At 37.7% G+C, this 23,671-nt stretch overlaps 1 protein-coding gene across 9 annotated transcripts in view; it reads right to left on the reverse strand.

Annotated features, from left to right (window-relative positions):
- NSD1 (nuclear receptor binding SET domain protein 1) overlaps positions 1-23,671 on the reverse strand; it is a 121,867-nt gene that overhangs the window by 31,769 nt on the left and 66,427 nt on the right. For all 9 annotated transcript variants that reach the window (XM_032464998.1, XM_032465002.1, XM_032464999.1 and 6 more), the window contains 7 exons: positions 17,079-17,203; positions 14,887-15,157; positions 13,597-13,706; positions 8,815-8,890; positions 6,622-6,740; positions 5,290-5,433; positions 2,584-2,707 (listed from right to left, as the gene is read on the reverse strand). In XM_032464998.1, the coding sequence (XP_032320889.1) occupies positions 2,584-2,707; positions 5,290-5,433; positions 6,622-6,740; positions 8,815-8,890; positions 13,597-13,706; positions 14,887-15,157; positions 17,079-17,203 (969 nt within the window). The remainder of the gene's footprint in view (positions 1-2,583; positions 2,708-5,289; positions 5,434-6,621; positions 6,741-8,814; positions 8,891-13,596; positions 13,707-14,886; positions 15,158-17,078; positions 17,204-23,671) is intronic.

Raw genomic sequence — 23,671 nt, forward strand, 5'->3', positions numbered from 1 at the left:
TTAAAACCACAATGAGATATCACCACACATCTGTCAGAATGCCTAAAATTAAAAAGACTGACAATGCCAAGTGTTGATGAAGATGTGGAAGAATTAAAACTCTCATATACTGCTGAACACTTTGGATGCTTCTTAGAAAGTTAAGCCTACCTACCATACAATGCAGCCATTCTACTGTTAGATATTTACACAAGAGAAGAGAAAATGTATCCATCCAGACAAAGGATTCATAAGGCTTTACTTACAACAGCCCAACATGAGAACAACCCAAATATACATTAATAGATAAGTAGATAAAGTGTTATATCCACACAATAGAATACTACTCAGCAATTAAAAGGGAAGAATTCTGAATACCTGCAACAATGTTGTTCAATCTCAAAATAACTATGCTGACTGATTGATGGTTTCACAATGTACATACACGTACACACACACACACCCCGAAACTTATCAAAGGTACACTTTGTGTAGTTTACTGTATGCCAATTATACCTCAATAATGCTGTTCCAAGAGAATGAACTGCTGACACACACATATACACAGATCAGTCTCAAAAACATTAGGCTAAGCCAGACATGAAAAACCACACACATTTTGAATTCCACTTATATGAAACTCTAAAACAACAACTACAACAACAAAAAAAGGTAAATCTAATGCGCTGTAACAGAAAGCAGATCACTGTTTGCCTGAAATTGAGGCTGGGGGTGGGGGAGAGATGCAGAAAGACTGACTGGGTCTGATCACAAGGGAACTTTCTGGAGTGAAGAAATGTTCTATATCTTCATTGTGGTCGTGGTTACATGGGTGTATAAAATTCACCAAAATCAATCAAAACATACATTAAAGGGGGGTACATTTTACAGTAGGTAGATTATACTTCAGTAGTTGGTTTTTCTAAAAAAATAGTTTTGCCTTAGATTAACCTGATTCAGAGAATACTGCGTCATACTGAAGATGAGACTAGCAAAACTGGATCACTGGCACGAAAGGCAAGAGGCTCTAAGATCAGGCTAACAGAGATACGCACGTACCTACAGTTGGTTTCTAAATTTCACGTACAGGGATGGATGGCACCATATGGCACAAAATGATCATAAGCCCAACTATGCAGAAGGCAAAATAACCCCACAACTACCCTGTCTTCCAACTTTTCTTCCAGCAGTGCTGAAAATGGTGGCAGAAGGACGGAATAACTCAATCTGACATGGCCATCTATTTACAGACACAAGTTAATTCTGTCTCTCATTTTCCACAGGCGGTATTCTAGGCCCACACTCTTCCTTTCCCCATCGCTCTCACCAAGTCAAGGGAAAACGTCAGCATCCTTCATCTTTCTCACAATTACACGGGACACTGCCTTATATCTTTTCATCTCTTCAAGGCCATCCTCTCCTGTCTCTCTGACTGCACTCTGACAATGACTCCCCCTCCCATCAGGGACATTTATTTCCCTACACAACTCTTAACCTTCATCCTACAAACACTCGGGATGTCCCTCCTCCTGATGCTGTAGCATCCTCCCTTCAGCTACTGCTCTCTCTCCCACTGAAGTCAAGCTCCTGCAAAAAACAGTGCACACTGCCATGTAGTCACCTCTCAGTCTGGTTCAGCGTGGCACCCTCTCACTGCCAAGTACAGAAGTCTCTTCACTCCACCTCCGTGGTCTTTGTCACACCTGCCTGTGCTGACACCCCATTCTCATGGCCTCAGACATTCTTTTTCAACTGGCCCCTCCTCGCCCTCCAGGAGCCTCCTTAAGTAGGTATGCCCAGGACTGCCACTGGCCCTCTGCTCACTCTACAGATATTTTCTCTTCGGACAGCAGCACCCGCACCTACAGTTTTAATAACTTATAAGCATGAGATCTTCACTGTCAGCCCTCGTTTCTTTCCTACTTCAGTACTGTAACTTGCACTCACATTGCTGAAAAAAGAATCTCCTTAGCACGGCTGTGAGGTGCTTTATAGGCTGGTCTCATCTGACCATTTCTAGTTCTGACTCAATCTGTATACTGTACGCTCCCAAAATATCTTTCTTTTTTGGAGGTAAAGTATTATTGACATATAATGTACACAGAAAAGTGCCCACATTCTAAGTGAATAGTTCACAAACAATCATTAAGTGAATATATTTATGTAATCACTACTCAGATCAAGAAACATAAAATATCACCAGTAACCCAGAAGTCCTCCTTGTCACTGCCTATGCCTCACCCTAAAATATCCAACTCCAAACATACTGACCTAACATTTCTTATTCCCCAAATATTCCGTCCCCTCCACACACCGACTTCTATTTCTCTCTGAAAGCCAGACTCAGGCATCTTCCTCTGCAGCACTGGCGCGTGCTTGTCCACACAGCACTGTAACATCCACAGCACGTTCTGCTGCCTTATGCTATACGTTCATTACTCACTCGAGCCTTTTTGAGGGCAAAGACCACAGAGCACCCATCTCTGTGTCTGTAGGAATGAGCCCAGTATTGCCACAAAAATAATGTCTCCAATAAATGTTTTTTCCTAAAAAGCTTAAAACTCAAAACTTCCTTGGAGAAAGACCTTTCTACATCTACTTTACCTGTGCGACATTCATTGCAGATAAATTTTCCTCTGGGCATTTCAGTTAATCCAAGGCACTCCAGGTGGAAAGCCCCACAGCACTGAGCCTCACATAACAGCAGCTCACCCAGTTTCTCACAGTTCTGTTAAGAGAAAGAAAACAGATCTGTCTACAGAAAAAGGCTTTAAAAATCCCAAGCAGAAGGCCCTGATTAAAGCAAAAATTAAGAAGCAGCTTTGTCAGAAACAAAAATCCCAGCATTCATTAAGCCAGTATTTAATAATTATCTCCTCTATGCCAGGTACCACAAGGTCCCTGGCTCCATGATTCTTATGTTCTAAGGATACAAAGATACAAGTAAACGATTAAACAAATGAAAGATATCAGACAAGGTATTTAGGTAGAGAATTCAAATAGCAACTTTGGATTGGGCGATTAGGAATGGCCTCTCAGACTGGGCTTTGAATGACAAGGTAGCCACATGGTCTGATGAAAGGACCAAGAAGGCAAAAAGCACAGAAAGTTCACCAAGAGGAAAAACCAGGGCATGCCTGAGAATCACAAGGAAAGCCAGTGTCACTGAACTAAAGTGAACAAAAGTTAGAAGGTAGAAATGAAGTAAGAAAGAGGCAGGTAAGGGCCTGACTGTGTGGCCTTACAGATTACGGAACTGAGTTTCAGATTTTATTCTAATTGCAGAAGTGTACCTTGAGAGAGCTTTACCAAGGGAAGGCTGAAATCAGGGATTCACAGGTCCCTAGTAACTGCTACAAGGAGAACGAGTTCAAGAGCAGAAAGGTGAGAACAGAAGCAGACGATCAAGGAGGCCACTGCAATGGTTCAAGCAAGAGATACTGACCAGCGGGACTCGGGTCATAACAATCCCAAAAGGGCTCTGATTAAGATCTGAACAACCCTTGAAATATATCCAGCACCATCTCAGAGAGATCACTTTTTTGAGACAATCGCATCTAAGACAGGGTGTCACTTAAGGTAGAGCCTTAGGAAACAAAGATCTGGGCCTGTTGCTTTGAAAACATTGTACAATTTATGAAAATTCTGCAAATTCCCAACATTTGTCACTTTTCACCCCTCTGATACATCCTGACTTGTTTCCCATAGTGATCAGCAGAAAAATGCTAAAAATGAAAAAAGTCTTATACTAATTCTAGTATCATCAGATACTAGACTTGCCCAACCATCTTTCCCCTCTGTTTTCTCATAGAACAAAGAACCCCCCAAAAATAGAACAGGTCTTGGCCACTTAACATCAAATCTTAAATGAATAAATAAGTAGAAGAACTTCAGAAACAAAGGCCAGAGGCGCCCAGGGATTAATAGGAGGCCCCAAGGTAATCTGAGCTCGTCCCACATGCCTGGCTCTCCCGTAACTGCTACTGACACACAAAAATTGACAAATGTCATAAATATTATTTATTTTGTTTTGCATACTCAGAGTGCCAGTGACATCAGCTATCATGTACAATAAACAAATTCACTTTCATGACTTAAACAGAAAAACTTCAAACATATACTAAAGAATAAATTATTCAAATCAACCAAATGTTACAAACTAATCCTTTAATTGGGATGACCACATAATTCATCCTTCAAACTGGGACACCTGAGAGTGAAAGGAGGTGCTATAAGTAAATTACACAAGCACAACAGATTTAAACAAAGACTGATCCAAACCACAGGGCCACGGGGTCGCCGTACCTTTAATCAGTTTTCACTGACAACCTTTGTGGGCGTAACAAGCTCTGAGGACTAACACTCTTTGGGAGCAGGTCTGAGTATGATTAACATTCTTTATATAGTTGTAAAGATGAATAGACAAAGAAACTGAGTTGAAATTATATTGGCTGTAGTAACATTCTGGGCCTGGGGTTATTTTATTTTTTAGCTGTTTCAGTTAGGAGGAAAAAAAAAACATTTTCAACTTTTTATATGCCAAGTTTTAAGAACTGACAAAGGTAAATCAAGACCATAACCAAAGCATCCATTTAACTGACTCTACTCTCAAGTAAGATAAAGGCTCTTTAACATTAAAGTGGAGTCACATTTCACAGAGAAGCAAGACAACATAGTGGTTAAGACTGTAAACCCATATTGCTTGGATTTGAATCCTGGCTTCACTGAGTGACTACAAGCAAGCTATTTAACCTCCTTGTGCCTCAGTTTCCTTATCTAGAAAATGAGGATAATAATGGTTATCTTATGAGACTGTTATGATAACTAAATGATATATTTCTGAAGTGACTGGAAAAACACGTGACACATAGTAAACATTGTATAAATGTTTATAATAAACAGAAAAGTAAAGGTGGTAAGTTCTCAAAGTCACTACTTTAATGCAAAACAAACAAAAATCTCAAAGTGAAAATCACCCTTGAAAAATTTCATAGAAACCCAAAGATTCTCACACCATGAGAGGTGCAGGAAAAATATCTTTGAGCAACCACAGATCCACCTCTTCTTTCTCAGACTACTTCAGGGCATCTACTCATGGGCAAAAAAGGCAGACCATTCATGAACACTCAGTTTTTCTCTTCTTTCCTCTTTTTGTGGGGAGAGAGAAAGAGTTGAATCCTTAAAGGGAAGTGAGTCCACTGGAATCCAAGAAAATTTTTATTCTAACCATGACTGGGTCATCAGGAGATAGAGTGCTTCTCTTAAAAGATAAGCATGCAGTCAAAATGCAAGCGGGCAAACATTCTCTACCTGACAAACATTCTCCTTGAGTGCAGCTCCTCCTCCTCGTTCACCCTGCAGCTTTTTAGACGCAGGCATCCCGTGCTCATTTTCTATGCCTTCCTCGATGGTCTCCTTGGGGCTCGCAGCTGTCCTGTGTGTCATCAGTTCTCCCTTGCAGAGAAAAAATAATGTCCCACATCTGTATTATTGATGTCTCCTCCATGTGACCCCCTCCCTCTGGGCTGCTATTTGTCTAGCCATTAAGCACTTACAGATGTTCAGCCAATCACGCGGGCGGACTGCATGCAATGTTAGTTCTAACCCTGCTGTGATTGGGCGGGTAGTGGGCGCCTCATGCCCTGCCACTAACTGCTCTGAGGCTGTTCCACTGGAACTTTTTGAGCTGTTCCATTTTAAGGTTTCACTAAGGGAGAGAAAACATTCTTAAGTTTATTTGATTACTTATTTGTCCTTCCAAGATCAGAGTTTCCTAAATAATGCCTTCCTTGGGCATTCTATTCAAATTGTCCTGGAAAGAAACACTGTATCCTAATATGTGATTCTGACCTGACTTACTCTAATTCTCTTTTAACCTGAGTTGGAAAGCGACAGACAGCATCAGTGACTGCACTGATGCTCTGCAAGAAAATGGCTTTACTCTATCTTTGTTTCCTAAAAGACGCTGTTCACAAACATTACTCTAAAATTAAGCAGTTGACGGTCTCAAATAAGCAAATGACTTTTCCCCCTAATCGCAGCAGGCGCAACCTTTAAAGAGCAATATCCAAGTTCATTCAGATCATATGGTTCCTTGATATTGTGCTCTCTCGTTTTACAGCATGGTGACTATAGTTAATAATGCTGTACCGAACACCTGAAATTTGCCAAGAGAGTTAATATTAAGTAAGAGAATTTTTACTAAACTTCAGCACTCTTCTATTTTGGTGTCTTACATAATGTTTCTTATTGGTTTCTGCTTTTATAACTTCATAGCCTCTATTTCTTATCTTTAAACTTTCAGATAAATAATGTATTTGGTTCAGAGCATCATGAATGTTCCTTTTGGGTCGTGCTGTTGCTCTACACTGCTTTTTTGGTGATGAAACAGTTACATGTTTCATCTGACACCTAGAGCAATGGATGGGATCTTTTAAAAGGGTCATACCCACAGTTGCCGTAAGTGCTTGGACTTATTTCTACTAGGATCTGGCTCTACTTTTCCTCCAGAATTCCTTATCACTACCGGCTGTTTCAAGAGAAGACTATTTTTAGGTAAACTCAAGGGAAAGAGGAATGTGTCCTCTACTGTGAAAAGCAGCTTCGTTCTGGAAGGGCAAAAGATGAAGAACTGAGTAATACCTCGGAGCCTGGAGTTTCCTTTGATGAGTCGTCATTTTTCATTTTTTTATAATGCATCTTGGCTGTAGCATGCCTCTGTCGTTTTCGCTTCCTTGGTTTATCAAATAGCCTTGTAGTGCCTGTGACAGGAAAACAGGTGTTACCTGCTAGCTCATCATGCGCATGTCCAAGAACTCCTATCCTCGACTAAAGGGACCTCACAGAACTATGGAATGACACAATAAAAACCAATCTTAAAATGTGCTTAATTCTCCAACTTTGTAAATGAGAAAAACAAGGTCAGAGGGAAAAAGAGACTTACCTATGAGTATATAACTGGTAGGGGAAATAGCTACATACATATATAAATTCTGCCTCGTGTGGATTAAATGGTAAATGTACTGGTTATTAAAGCAATTTCATTTTATATAATTGAAATAAAGGACTTTCTAGTTCATGAAAAGACTTTATTATCCTACAGATGAGGAGAAAATGCATTTAGCAGCCAGGCCTCCAAGATTAAAGACAATAAACTGTATCGCTGTACGACTTAAGGGTTAAAACAAAAAGCTGAAATACCGACGACCTGGCTTACAGGAAGGGGAGAACACCCCCCTCCCCGAATGTGTGTACTGGCCCAAATGACGTTCCTGCAGAGGTACCGTGATCACGAACATCTAACAACATAAAACAGATGCCTCGTCTACTCTGACATATTTAGAAAATGGAATCTAATCTCTCCCTCAGTTTCTATTATACACAGTTCAACTCTTTGTTAAAGAAACATCAGGAGGAATCTAAAGAAGTATTTGATAAAATGTTCCAGGATATTTTGGCTAAGTATCAACATGAAAGTCAGACGCTAGGAGACTGCCTCAGTGCTCTCTTCTTGAACTACCTGTTAAGATGGAGAAGTTCTGCTATCAAAGCTGCTGACAGCCTGCAACTAATTAAGAGTTAATATTGTGGCAGAATCAAGGCCCAAAATTCTCAAAAGTTGAAACATTTAGATGAAATTCACAAAGGATAAAGTGCAAGTTGTAGGCTTTACAAAAAACTGAAGTACAAAAAGTACAGGGAAAGAACTGATGTTCTGACAACAGATTTTTTTTTAAGCAAGCAAACAAATTGACCAACCTATATTATAATTGCACACAAGGTTAAAATAAGCTAACTCATTGCTAGATTTACTTGCTAAACAACTTAATAATCACAGATCACATTTAAATAAGTGTGCATTTAAGACCACGTGAAATACATTCTCCCCATGGTACCCTTTGCTGGTAGACCATATGTATGCAGTGTGCTCAGCTCTAGGCTAATGTTTCAGGAATGACACCAATCAATAAATGGCAATGGTAGACAAAATTACGGTCGTGAAAACAACTGGAGAAAAATGTGGAGTGGATTAAGAGACGGCAGTATGGCAATGAATTTAGCCAGGTCTGGATTTAGTTCCCTAACCCTGCTAACCTCTTTCACCTTCATGTTTCTTCTACAAAATAGGGATAATATGAATAACATCTTAACTCTGTAATGCTTAGATAGATTAGAAGCAACAGTCCTTAAGCAAAGAGTCTGGTAGAGCAGAGTATTATGATTATTATGTCTGTTACTCAATGAAAGGCTGCCCATTCCTCCTCTGGGCAGAACCAAGAAGAAACAGAATTTCCAGGGGAGAGATTCCAATTTAATCTAGAAGATTCCCAAGGCCTTAAGAAGCAACCACATTGGACTAGGCTCAAATGTAAGCTCTCCTTTCCAAGCATACGCTCACTGACCAAAGGTCACAAATGTGATAAAAGAAACTAAGACTACAAAAGACTGGTTCAGATGATTTGTAACTTCCCCCTGAACCCAGATTCTGTATTTTCTGTCCTGTAGAAATAAACATTGAATCAAAGCCAAGAAAGTAACAACACAGTTTGGAAAATTATCTAGTAAGAACATTAAGCAGCTGACTTTTCTCTACTGTTCCTAACATTTCCTTAACGCTAACGTGATTCTAATTCCATTTAACTAATTTTAGCATAAAGCTGGAAATGACAATACAATCTTCTAGTGTCATGTGTAGCTTCAGAAAGCATATATTGCGCAAACAAGTCTTAGAACGTGCAAGCTCACTGATCTTGCTTAGCAACTTTTCTCATTAACTGACAAGATACTTCACACTTAACATTTGCAATACATTTTTTAAATCTCAAAAATACTCACCTCCACCAAACTCTTTAGAACGAGATGCAGCACATGATTCAGTAATGTTATTCTCCAAGTGACCACCTTCATAACACTACAAGTAAGTAAAATGCATCATAGTTTACAGAGGAATAGAAAACAAACCCTTTAAATTATGTACCAAAAGTTAAACTATCTATTGCCATACATACAGAATCCTGGCTGGTTTTGACAATTAAAGGAACAGTATGGTAACAGTACAGGTAAACACCACACACTCCTTTAGGGATGGGGGGTGTTAAAGAGGGGGCTTATCCAGAGACTCCCAATATATAAAGCAGACACAAAATGCTGTACTGGGGAAGAGAAAAGGTATGTATTCAGAGACCCACCAGCTCAGTTCTATTCCACAACACCCTGTACTGAAAATCTACCTTCCTTATATTTATAGTCACTGGATTTTACAGACTTACTTATTTGATTAATGCTAAATGTTAAAAAGCTCTGAATCATGAATGCCTTCCTAAGTGGCTATAGATCAATATAAATTAAAGCAACACTGAAACTAAAAACATTTAAACATCAAGAGTAATTCATTACACATTTTATTTCCCTGGTACTAACGTTTGTATGAATTAGTTCTATTTCAAGAAAATATCTTCCACAAGAATAATATTCTTCACCATGACTGTAAAACAAAATTCAGTGTATAATGAATGCTATTCTTGCTATAAAGTTCCCGAAGTCTGAGGTCAAAACAAGATAAAATGCAACTGTGAACTTCTGAATGCTCATTATATACATTAATAAATCAGAAGAACACAACTTAACTCATGCTCAATGTAGATCAGAGTCTGACAAAGTCAAAGAAAATGAAGGAGCAAGTGTTAGGTATCTAGTTAAACAGATCAAAAGACTGGTGGACGAACCCACAAAACAGATTTGCATAACTTAAAGAAAAACACCATCTATATTATTTAGATAACCAATTTATAGTTCATTCTGTAACACTCATCCAAAAGCTGTGGCACAAAAACAATTCGAATGTTCCCAAAACTAGTCAGAGAACAATACAAAAAACATGCTCACTTCTGATGTCATCAATTTTGTAAGTTAAAACAGAAATAACAGCACATACACCCAAGCAAAAATCACACTACAGGAATAAAAATCCATCTGCTCTGCTTAGAATAAAAGACCACAAACAATGTAAGTGCCTTGGAGGACATGACAAAGATGCTGGTAACTTACTTTTGCATAATCTGGTGTGGATATACATCAAGCCAGCGCACTCTTAAGGTACCACTACCTCAACAGAAAATTCCTCTTTCTCTAACCCACTGACTGACCCATCAGCAGGTAGGGTAGCTTGTCTGGTAACCCATGGTGTAGTCCCAAGGTGGAACTGAATCATGGTTTCAACGTTATGACAAAATATACCTCAGAGTACCCAGGACCTTAACTGTGTGAGGGTGACTATGTCAGACAGCAGAACTGACTTCTAAAATAGAAAAGAGGTCACTCTTCTCCAGAGTCTGGTTCTAGTCATCACTGATAATCCTGATTTTCTCTTGTTCAAGTGCCAAATTTGATGCCTATCTCTTTATGAAAAAAGCTAAAATTCAAAAGTGACAGTTAATAATGCTTGAAGAGGCCAATAATATAAAAGAGTTCGATAGTTATTAGATACTTAACAAACGGTACTAAAGCAATTGGGCATTCACTTCAAAATTCCATCTCAAAACATGAAGACCTGTACATAAAATCAAAACCATAAAACTCCTAAAAGCAAACAGAGGAAGCACATCTTTGTGTCCATCAGTAGGCAAAGATTTCTTCAAATAAGCACAAAATATAAATCATAAAAGAAAAATAACTTTAAAAATTTCCTTCTCATTAAAGACACAACTAAGAAAATGAGTAGGCATGCATCAGACTGGGAAAAAATATTTATTGTACATATACATGACAAAGGACTCATATCCCAAATATAAAAAGCAGTCTTAAAAAGCAACCATAACGGGGAGGGTATAGCTCAGTGATAGAGAGGTCCTGGGTTCAACCCCCAGTACCTCCATTAAACAAATAAACAAAATAAACCTAATTACCTTCCCCCACAAAAAACAAAAGGCAACCATAAAAAAGATGAATAGCCCAATCAAAAATGCGTGTGCTTAGTTGGGAGAGTATAATTCAGTGGTAGAGTGTGTGCTTAGCATACACAGGGTCCTGGGTTCAATTCCCAGCATCTCCATTTAAATAATTAAATAAATAAACCTAATTACCTAGCCCGCCAAAAAAACGTTTTTAATTTTAAATATATATATGTATGTGTGCTTGAACAGTTGTTTTACAAGATACAGGAATGACCAGTAAGCACATACTAAGGAGTTCAAATTCATCAACCATTAGGGAAATACAAATGAAAAACATAATTAGGGATAATTTCATAGCCACCAGAATGGCAAAATTTAAAATGACTGAAAACCAAATGCTATTAAAGATGTGGAGCAACTGAAACTCTGATACACTGCTGATGGGAGTGTGAAGTTGTACAAGCACTTCGGAGAAGTGTTGCAGTTTCTTTAAAATACAAATATTCATGAGCCAGCAATCTCAGCCTTAAGTATTTACATCAAGAGAACTGAAAATATAAGTACACACACACACACACAAAAACCCTCAGAGAGACTACTCATACCAGCCTTATGACTAACAGCCCCAAAATGAAAACACTCAAGCGTGTATCAACAAGAGAAAGGATAAGCAAACTGTACTTGGAACACTACTCAGCAATAAAGGGAAATGAACTACTGAAATAGCACCCTTGTGGATATGTATTGCAAATACATGGGTTCAATAAAAGAAGCCAGTTAACAAAAACAAATATATACAACATCCAAGAAGAAGCAAAAGTAATCTATGGTAACAGAAGTTAGAAAGCGTTGCCTCTGGAAGTGATGAGAATGGGAAACTGAATGAAGAGGGGCAAAAGAGAACTTTCAGGGGTGATGGATATAATGCATACTTAGTTTGGGTACTTACATGGTATATATAATTGTCTAGAGCCATCAAACAGAACAGTTAAGATCTGTGCTTTTTTATTTGTGTGAATTAAATCTCAACTTTAAAAAAGAAAGGAATTCTGAGATACATTTGTCTATATAAATTAAAATTAAGTATATAAACTAAATCATGCTTTTTATCCTCTTAGGGAAAAAAAATAACCTAGAAACATGACAAATTAAATTTCAGATTAGAAAACTACATTTGACAGAGCAAGGTGATACAAATTAACACTATTTTTGCAAGTCAGTCAGTCTCAAAACCATTGAAGAATCATCTTACTCCTTCAAATCAGTCACCAATTATAGCTCCATAAAACTGGGGGAGAGGGGATATCATTCACTTAACTGTCCTGAGTTCTTACTTTCACTGACCTGTATCATCACCTCACCTCCAGCAGTAAGGCAACAGCCTCCTATGACTCACCTTACAATGCTACTAAATTTATCATCTGATTGCAAATGTCACTTCCACGCTCAGAACATTCAACTGAATCCCAGTTTCCCTGGTCCTTCCCATCTACCTCTTCCAACAATCTTGCAGAGTGGCTAAGATTTGAATAAAACAAAGCCAGAAGAGAAAGCACAGCAGACGGAGATTATCACGGCCCTACTGGAGTGTAAGCTAAAATGAGAGGAGAGTAAGCTGGAGACACACTGTCACTGAAGACTGTACAAACTGTAGAGAGATTTCAGAGGGCAAGAGATGAGCCTAAGAATAACTGAAAAGCCCATGTCACAAAGCAGCTCTTAGAAGAATAAAAGAGTTAAAAGTACATAATGTGATTTTTAATAAGGTATAAATATACAAGTTAAATTTTACATTTACGCACAAATCCAGATGGGTGAATATCTAACAAAAACAAAAACTATGGGCTTTAATATAGGATTAAAGGATAGAAGTTTTTTATAGCTAAAGAAAAGAATGCAAAAAACTCAATGTGTTTCTGATTTGATTATATCCCACATTTTTTTCTTTAAATAAAAAAAGTTTTTTAAATAGGACATCTGTGCACATCCTACAACTGAATTTCTAACATATACCCTGAGTTACTCCTCGGATGTAAAGGGAGAAGAACGTGTCCTAAGGAATCAACACCCAGCTATTGTCTATTACAGAATTAGAAAATAATTTTCTATTTCCAACTACTATTTAATGATGCCTTCTTGGCTAATGAAAACCAAGTTTGCAGAACTTAAGATCAAATGTTTCTGCCTTAAGCTGGCTCTTTTCTGAGGTGTTATGCAAAGAGAGCAATGGGGTAAGAACAGATTAGTGGTTTGCAGAGACAGATGTGAAGCAGAAATCAGGTAAGAAAAGTTTTGAACCCAGAGGAAAAAAATGAACACAACTTTACTCAATCTTTTTATTTACTTTTTTAAAAAAATTTTGTTCAGGGGGAGGTAATTAGGCTTATTTTTTATTTTTTGATGGAGGTACTGGGGATTGAACCCAGGACCTCGTGCATGTTACGCATGCACTCTACCACTGAGCTATACCATCCCCCCAACTTTACTCAATCTTAAAAGCTTTTTTCATTTGCCTTTGAAAAGAAAGCCTAAAACCAAATATACACATGCCCACAAAAATGCAAAATGGCCTCTTAATATAGGATCAGACCAACCAAATATGCTCTGACATTCTGTAATTTCTAAGTATATGTGCATTGATGTTAAGCATTACAATAAGGTTTGTTTTTAAGACCCCCTATTTCCTGGGTTCAACCCTATTTTAGAATTGACTGAAATAACATACCTTTTTAGTAAGACCAAGATCCCCTTTCTTGGGCATAAATCCAGGGTCTAAATCATTGGATTCAAGAAGTTTCTTAGTTGGCTTTCTCTGACGCTTACTTTCATAATTTCCTGAAATGCACATATCTTTTCATTAGGTGATTCAGAAACTGGGCACAAGCTAATTTAAAAAAATTCTATACATCATGCAAAAATTGGTCACGTTTTAATGTTCTTCTTATCATTTTGTGGGAAGGGACAGGGTAGGAATTTATCTATTCTAAAATATTAGTTAATGGAAGTGTGTATGTGAAGACTTATAAAAAATACATATGTGTTTTTTTTAATCACAAAAGAACTAAGGGAGAACTCAAAAGGGTAGAACTGCCTTTAAAGCAACTAATTGGTGGTAAGAATGAAAGAAGGAGAAGTGAGGTTAGAGTCTAAATTCTGGGCATAAATGGACCAGGATTAGAATTTTTGTTCTGCTTCTAAATAAGTAAAAGACACTTACTTACTTTGTAAGACTGCTCTTAAGAATGATATAAAAGAGCCTAATCATAGAGTTTGGCACATGGGGAGTAATGAGACGGTAATTATCTTTATTATTCTCTTTGATTCTGCCTTATTTGATTAAACACAATTGGGATAGCTTTATAAGGAATAGCCTCACAAACTACCATTGGGCATATAAAAAAGTTACATCCAAAATTGTCCCTGGCTGACTACAACACTCAATTATCAGATGGTGAAATTAGAGACAGTATGTTTAAACCTAATTCTCACCAGGTAACAGGTATTTAAAGAATTACAAAGTGAAAAGAAACTGGTTATTAACTTCAAGGGAATATTTACACTTAGCTGCTTACTATGTGTCAGGTAAATTTCATTGTACATTATTACCTTACAGTTTCCATTTTACACAGAGGAAACAAGTTCAGAGCTTAAAACAACTTCCCAAGTTGCACAAAAATTGATGAAGTCAATATCTGAAGTGAAATTTTATGTGTTTACTCCATTAGTAAGCAGCGTCCCTCCCAAAAACCCTGTAATCCGGGGTTGACCAACAATCAGGAAGAGCAACAATGGAGTAAGGAGAATACTTTTATATATTATGTCTTCTTGACAGTGTACCACCAGTTCAAGGTCATGAACTACGTCCAATTAGCCAGTACTTTAGGGATTTCCCAGGATGAAAGGGGGGTTTTTTGTGGTACAGAGATACACTGTCGACTTTCAATCAAAACATACTGAAGTCTTCCGCTTCCTCTAATTATATCTACTTACATATTGAGACCCATCCCCATCTTACCTGGTGTTTTAACTAGCAATTCCTCAGACTCAAGGGCAGGCCGGGGAGAGACTTCTGGAACCACAGGCACAGACAAGGTCAGCTGTGGCAACTCAGCATGTCCACCTCCAAGTTCTGACTGAGCCAAGGGCCCTTCCAAAAATGGAGCCTCCCTTTCAAGAACTGGAGGCTCTTCTTTGGTTGAAATCAAAGAATTCTCTTCCACCTGCTTGTTCTGAGCACTAGATCGACATCGGGCTAAAAGGCTTTCCTCTTCACAGCGGGAACTTACCTAAGAGCAAAAAATAAAAGTAGAATCCATGGGCCAAAGTTGGTGTAATTTGAGCGTCAAAAACAACAAAGCACTTGAAAAGGAACGAAATTCTGACATTCTACAAATGGATGAAACTTGAAGACAACATTATGCTAACTGCTATAAACCAGACATAAAAGCAGCTATAAAAATTCATTAAAGCTATAGTGATAATCCTAAAAAAAAAAAAAAAAAAAAAAAAAGATTCCCTAACATGTCATCGATAAAAGCAGCTAATAATAAAGCTCCTAATGTTAAGTTGGTAAATTAATGAGAAAGAAATAAACTCTTATTCCGCCTTTCATGTACTTCAGGACAATAAAATGAGAAGTAGAAGAAATAATAAAATCTGGAAGACTTCATTTTGTAACCCTGAATGAAATTATTGATACAGACAAGAATCTTCAATTGCTATTTTTCAAAAGCATCAGGGAAATGGCTGACTGGGTATAGAACATACTTCTAGAATCAAAGTACGCACATGCTGCTTGATCAAAAGAGGTAAAACGTAACTCAAAAGAGAGGAATCCACCACCAACTGCTGGATGTTAATACCTCCCAGTGCCACGCAGTATACGACACCTACGATGTAATCCAGCCAGAATGTTTCAACTTGAATCAATCAAATTGTTAGTTGTAACTACCACTTAACAGGGAACACTGAGGGCAAATAAACAAGCTTAGTGACACCTATAACAAAACAATCACAAAAATCTAGAGGGCAGATACTCTAAATGTGTCACTCTCAGTACTTAGATAGGGCCATACAAAGGGGGGGGGCTTTCCTCCATTTAAAGTGATTTAAGAAATTTAACAACTACATAAAATGTGTAGTCCTAGACTGGACCTTGATTTGGATAGACTAAATGTTAAGGTTAGGAAATAACTGGGGAAATAGGAACATGGATTTGTTATTAGATAAAATGATCTTATTAGATGTGACCATGTTAAAATTGGTTATGAAGAAAAACGTTTTTTAGAGGTACGTGTTATTTAGGGATATCAAGTCAAAATGTCTCTAATTTGCTTTTTTAATTAAAAAAAATTTTTTTAAGTATAGTCAGCTTACAATGTTGTGTCAATCTCTGGTGTACAGCACAATACTTCACTCATATAGGAACATACATAATTTGTTTTCATATTCTTTTTCACCATAGGTTACTGCAAGGTACTGAATATAGTTGCCTGTGTTATATAGTATAAACTCGTTGTTTACTGGATTGTGTGAGAATCCTCCAGTATTTCAAAATGAGAGGCACTCTGCCAGAGTTCAGAAGCTGTTCTGTGTGGTTCAACGGGTTTGTAGATGTAATTCTTGGTGTATTTGTGGGAGTCTCTCTACTCCACCATCCTGGCTCCCTCCTATCTCTAATTAACTTTAAAATATTTTGAGTTTAAATAAAGCAAATGATGGGGTGGGTACAGAGTGATAGAGCGCATGCTTAGCATGCACGCGGTCCTGGGTTTAATCCCCAAGACCTCCATTAAAATATATGTCAATAAATAAACCTAATTACCACCCCCAAAAATAAATAAAAATTTTAATAAATAAATAAAAATAAAGCAAATAAGGTATTATAACACTGGATCATACTATTATTTTTTATATCCTGTATTCTTTATTAAACATTTTACCATAGCAATATTCCCAAATCCTTAAAACACATTTTGAAAGCAATGGGGGAAAGTATATTACATACACACACAGAGTACATAGATTCATTTATACATTTCCTGTATAACTGGCTAAGTACTATGCCAGAAGCTGGAGGCAAAAAACTGAAAAACAAGATCCCAGCGAAGGAAATTATTATCCCACAAAGATAAAATATGACACTGAAGGCAAAATTACGGTATCCTCAAGGGACTGACGAAAGGTTGTTGAAATGCTGGAACATACCTTGTGCACCTGTTCCTGTACTTTCTTTTGTTTTTTCTTAGGGGCAAATATTTGATCATATTCTTCTGTATATTCCAGAAGCCACTTGCTTGGCTTCCTAAGGCGTTTCTTCTCTGTCCGCACAGCTAAAAGACGAGAAACATGTTCAGTATTAACCAAAAGGTTAGAGGAAAACCCAACGTTTTCATGCAGCCATCCCTGCACTCCCAAAGGTAAAGAGATAGAAAACTCTCAAAAACGTTCTGGCTTAAGCTCTTAGAAGCTACAAAGATTTGCTATGGTTTATCCTATGCAAAAGTTGGGAGGAAGGAGACTTTTTGTTGCTCTATCCACACCCACAACCCATCCGATCGTAAGGAAAAGATTAAATTGAAACTAGTGTGACAGAGCTAACGTTAAAATACAGATTCTAAATCAGGTAAATTCACAAAATACACCATGAATTAACATTTTAAACAGCATCTCTCTGGATTATGCAGAATACTGGATGAATATTCAGATAAAATATTTACTGATCAGCACTAACACGAGTTTCAAAAACATTTTACACATCACATTATGGCCACAGTGCATTTCATGTTAGAAACATCAAAATTATGTAATTAATTACATGTATACCATTATCTCAATGATGTAAAAAAAAAAAAATTTGCCATGAATGCCAAAGACAGAAAAGAAGATAAAAATATAGAATTTTGGGTACTTGCTTTCGGGTGGGAGAAGCTCTTGTAATGTTTTATGGTTGAAAGCATCATACTGTTTTTCTTTGAATTACTGAATGTGGTAATACTGGTGTTCTCTCAACAAAAGGATCACAAAAGTTGAGACCAAAACAAAAAGGTCACAGCCAAAACAAGCTTGGCAAAGACTCTTACTCCTTAGCACACATGGAAACAAGCCACAAAACCTTCATTAAGATAAGTTGTGGAAAATAATTCGTTTTTACTAATTCTAACTGCTGTAATTTCATATTAGTAAATAGTAATACATCACTTAATTTATTTAAAGTTAATGTAAAAGGAAGTGAAAACTTACGTCCACACAAAATTTTTATGGCAGCACATGAATTTTTATGGCACATGAATTTTTATAGCAGCTTTATTTATAACTGTCAAAACTTGAAAGCAACCAAGATGTAGGTGAATGGATAAATAAACTGTGGTACATCCAGACAATGGAATATTACTCAGCAATAAAAAGAAATGAGCTATCAAAGCCATGAAAAGACATCAAGGAACCATAAATGCATATTATCGAATGAAAAAAAAGCCAATCTGAGAAGTCTATATACTGTATGATTCCAACTATGTAACATTCTAGAAAAGGCAAAATTACAGAGACCAAATAAAATGGTTGCCAAGTTAAGGTAAAGAATTCCAGGAACAAAAGAAGAATATGACCTTTTGAATACTGAAAGAAAACAGTAAAAGCTACAAAATTACAGTGTAGATGGTGCAAACCTCAGTACATCATACACAGCAAACATGAAACTGAATAGGAGCCAAAAGATACTAAGTGGTAGTATACACCAAATGTAACACTTGGCAAAAGACATCAATGCCTAGCACAGAACCAGGACCTCCTGTGCAGAATGGAGATAAACTGTTCATACAGGACAAGTCTAGCAATAGCCCCAGGCTACAGCATGTACACATCTCAGCTCAGATAATAAAATACCCCCAAAATTGGAACAACCTCAAATGTTCACTAACTGATGAGTGGATAAGTAAAAGGTGGTATGTCCATACATTGGAATACTATTCAACAATAAAAAAGAACAATATATGTATATGTATTTTTTAATTGCCCACCATCAGCTCTTGTCTCACCTCACACAAGTTACAGGGTCTGGCTCAGCACACAGGAACTAACGAGCCTGGAGCAGGATACTCCGGACTAAAGGCACTAGGCCTGAGGCAAAGGATTCAGAGCACTGGAGCCCCCTGAGGGTGGAGGAGGGCAGCACCCAGGGGGCAGTCAGTGCAAGGTGGGGACACGACAAGGCACAGGGCCCCCACACAAGGACGGCAAGGGCAGGGATGGAGTGGGAGAGGCAGAGGGCACAAGTGAGCAAAGCCACTCATGTCTGAGGCCAGGGTGCCCAAGTTGTTAGGTGCACAGAATATAAGGGTCTCTAAGACACAGGGAGTGGAAAAGTTGGGTGTTCCAGGCACGGGCACCTGGATGTGGGGTTTTCTGGCATAGGATTCACAGAAAGTTGAGGTGCCCAGGCACAGGACGCACAGGACGCACAGGACATGGGGTATCCAAGGGACAAGGCACAAGGTAGGATGCTCAAAGTGAGAAGCACCCAGGGAGTAAGGAGTGCATGCGGCACCTGGGACATGGGTACCTACTACACATGTGGCTGGACACACAGCCAAAACAAACAAAATACTGATACGTGTCACAATATGGACAAACCACACAAACATTATGCTAAAAGAGCAGGACACAAAAGATCACATATTGTATGTTTCCATTAATATGAAATTTCCAGAAAAGGCAAACTATAGAGACTAGATTAGTGGTTGCCTATCACAATGAGTACAAACAGAGAAAACTGCAAATGGGATAGAGGGATCTTATGGGGATGGTGGAAATATTCTAAAACGGATTTATGGAAATTGTTGTACAACTCAGGAAATTTACTAAAAATCATCTGCTTATATGCTGAAAAGTGTGTGGATTTTATGGTATGTAAATTATACCCTGAATAAAGTTATTTAATTTTAAAAAAAAGTCTCTTTAAGACTGAATTATCAAGTTTTCTTTTCTTCTTCAAAATGGTGAATTTTCCCAGAAAACTAGAGTACTAACAACAACATCCCTCCTCCCATACAGATTATCAGCCCCTGTCATACCCCTGCTCCACTAGTTCTGGGACCTCAGAGACAAAAGGATTTAAAGGGGGGCAGGGTGGGAGGAGGCTAAAACCCAAACAAGTCTTCATAATAATGGCAAGTTCCTCAGTCCAAATCTCCTGTTGAAAACAAATTAAAATGCTGTATAAAGTGTTTTTAAAACTATCTTAAAAAAAAAACAAACTATCTTAAAAGAAGCAAAGCACTGACAAAACTATAAAGAACTACAGACCAAAACCTAACAGCAAGTAATAACCCTGGGAGATTAGAGCACTCAAACTGATTTTTGTCCTGAGGGCTTTTTGGTGATCCTATTAAAACAGGAGGCAGAAGTTTAAAGACTAAACTAGGGCCTCAGAGTTAGAGTAAAACAGAAGTAAAGCATGTCCCAACCTCCAGGAGATGACAGAAAAGGTGTCTTGGCACAAAGTAGAAGGGGAGCAGGAGGGAAAAAAGTCCTTGAGAAATCGTGACTGGTCCTCCTGTGGATTTGCAGCCTGGTGGGCCAGGAAAATTCAAGCCCCCATGAAAAGAAAATCAATCAATTGTAATTAATACATCATGTTAGCAGAATAAAGGAGCCAAATAGGAATGATTATCTCAATAAGCACAGAAAAAAATACCTGACAGACTAAATACATACAAGAGGGAGCTTTCTCAACCTGAAAGACCATCTATCAAAATCCCAGTTAACATCATAGTTAAATGGTGAAAAACCGGGTGCTTTACCCCTAAGATCAGAACAAGACAAGGATGTCTGTTCACTCTACTGATTCTCAACAATGCACTGGAGGCTCTAGCTAGGGCAATTAGGCAAGAAAAAGAAATAAAAGACACCCAGATTAGAAAGGATGAAGCAAAACTATCTCTTTTGGCTGATGACATGATCATATACATAAAAAAATCCTAAGGAAATCACAATAAAATGACTAGAGCTAAAAAATGAGTTCGGGAAAGTTGTAACATACAAAATCAATATACAAAAATCAACTGTATTTCTATATACTAGCAGTGAGAAATCTAAGGAAATTAAGAAAACAATTTTACTTACAATAGCATCAAAAAAGGCTAAAATACTTAAAGGATAAAATACTTACAAATAAGATGAACAAAAGAAGCAAAAGCCTAGTATACTGAAAACTACAAAACATCATTGAAAGAGATGAAAGACAACCTAAATTAATGGAAAGGCGTCCCTTGTTCTTAGTTTGGAAAATTTAACATTGTTACAATGACAACACTGCCCCAACTAACCTACAGATTCAGCACAACCCCTTTCAAAACCTCAGCTGGCTTTTTTGCAGAAACTGACAAAATGCTCCTAAAATTAATACAGAGATCCAAAAAATCCAGGAGCCAAAATGATCTTGAAAAAGGATAAAGTTGGAGGACTTGCACTTTTCAAAGCTACAATAATTAATTACTACAAAGACTGAGTAATTAAGACTTTGTGGTACTGGCATAAAGATAGACTTTCATATCAATAAAAAAAGAATTGAAGGCCCAGAAAAGAATCATCACATTTATGGTCAAATGATTTTCAAATAGGGTGCCAAGACCTTTCAGTGGGGGAAAGAATACCCTTTCCCACAATTGGTGCTGAGACAACTAGATTAGGCAATGGTTACTTAGAGATGACACCAAAAGAATAAGCAACCAAAGAAAAAAGTAGACAAACCAGACTTTATCAAAATTAAGAATGTTTGTGCTTAGAAATATATGATCAATAATGTAAAAGGTAAACCCACAAAATGGGAGAAAGTATGTGCAAATGAATAATGGATGTGTAAAGAATTCTTAAAGTAAAAAGACAGATAGCTCAATTAAAAATAAGCAAAGGAAGGGGGGAGGGTATAGCTCACCGGTAGAGTGTGTACTTGGCATGCATGTTCAATCCCCAGTACCTCCATTAAAATAAATAAATAAACCTAATTACCTCCACCCAAAAAATAAATAGACACCTTTGCAAAATACTCTGGAAGTTCCTCAAAACTTAATACATGTAATTACCAAATGACCCAGGAATTCTACTCCCAGGTATATACCCAATGGGAATAAAAACATAACCATACAGAACACTGCACGTGAATGTTCATAACAGCATTATTCATAAAGGTCAGGAACAGGAACAATCCAAATGTCAATCAATTGATGAAAGAATAAATAAAATATGGCTTATTCATACACTGGAATATTATTTGGCATTAAGAGACAAAGCAAGAGTAGACAACAGCAAGAAGACAGCACAGAAAGTCCCCACATTATTTCTCTCAGAGATACCAAACTAATAATACATGCATCAATATATCTTTCTGAGTACACTAGAAACCAGTTAAGAAATTACAGTACCCCAGGGCAAGTGTAAAGCCAAGAACAATAGCCCTGAAATGGATTAAAAGAGCCAATTCACCTTATCTGATGTTACCACTCCCAAAGCAAGCACAGCTGAGCTCCTCCTCATGGCTGGGGGTCGGGGGTTATGCCCAACATTCCACCTTTTCATAGGGCTGCCCAAGGGGCAGGTTTTTGTCTAACCTGACTGGGAGCACTAACAGAGCCCACAGTGTGGACTCCTGGGCACTGAAAACATCGGAGAGAGTGGGCAGCATGCTGTGGAGCCAGAGGGCCTGCAACACAGACAGGCCAGTGTGGTTTGCTAAGATTGGGAAAAGGCACTCAACTCCTGGCTCCTCTCTACAAAGGGAGAGAGATGAGGGAGCATCTGGCAAATCAATTTTTAGAAAACTGCCCAAGGGACTAGTTATCTGTCTTGTCTGCTTCTGGGAGCTGATGGAGAGCCAGTGTGCTTCAGATAGCTAGAGGCCACAGAGAATTAAAACAAGAAAGCTCGATGCAGGAGCAACAGCTAACCTGCAGAGGTCCCCAGAATCTCTAGCAAAGCTGACTGGTAAGTCTTGCTCTGTATAAAGCCAGTCTATAAAGACTGAGAAAAGTGGTTGTTTATTCAAATGCATAAAACTCAGGGGGAAACAAAAATCACAAGTAGTGAAGAAATAAGGAAACATGGCCCAACACTTCAAAATAAATTTCCAAAATGTAACCGCAAAGTAACAGATTTATGAATCATCAAAGAATTCAAAATAATTGTCTTAAAGAAGCTCCGTAAATCTACAAGAGAACACAGATAACTAAAACAAATCATGTAAAAAGCAACCCAAACAATTGAGAATATCAACAAGAGAGAAACTATAAAAAGGAACCAAACAGAAATTCTGGAACTAAAGAATACAATAAATGAATTGAAAAAATTAACTAAAAAGGTTCAACAACGGATTTAAGCACAGGACAGAATCAGCAAACTCAAACACAAGTAAGTCATTTGAAATTATCAAGTCAGAGGAACAAAAAGAAAAAAGAATGAAGCAAAGAGTATGACTAAGAATAAATGATGACCCAAAACTTCCCAAATCTGAAAGAGGAAATGGGACACCCAAAATCAGAAGCTCAAGATCTCCAACCAGGATGAACTCAGAGGCCCACACTGACACATAAACTGTCAAAAGACAGAGAATCTTGAAAGCAGTGAGAAAAGCAACTAGTCAAGAACAAGGGAATTCACATCAGATTATTCAATGAAAACCTTATAGGCCGGATGTGGTATGATATATTCAAAGTACTAAAATTAAAATTTCCAACCAACAATACTATATCTGGTGAAACTGCCCTTCAAAAATGAAGTTGAAATACTTTCTAAAACAAAAGGATATT

Source organism: Camelus ferus, chromosome 22 (assembly GCF_009834535.1).
Source record: "Camelus ferus isolate YT-003-E chromosome 22, BCGSAC_Cfer_1.0, whole genome shotgun sequence".
NCBI classification, from domain to species: Eukaryota; Metazoa; Chordata; class Mammalia; order Artiodactyla; family Camelidae; genus Camelus; species Camelus ferus.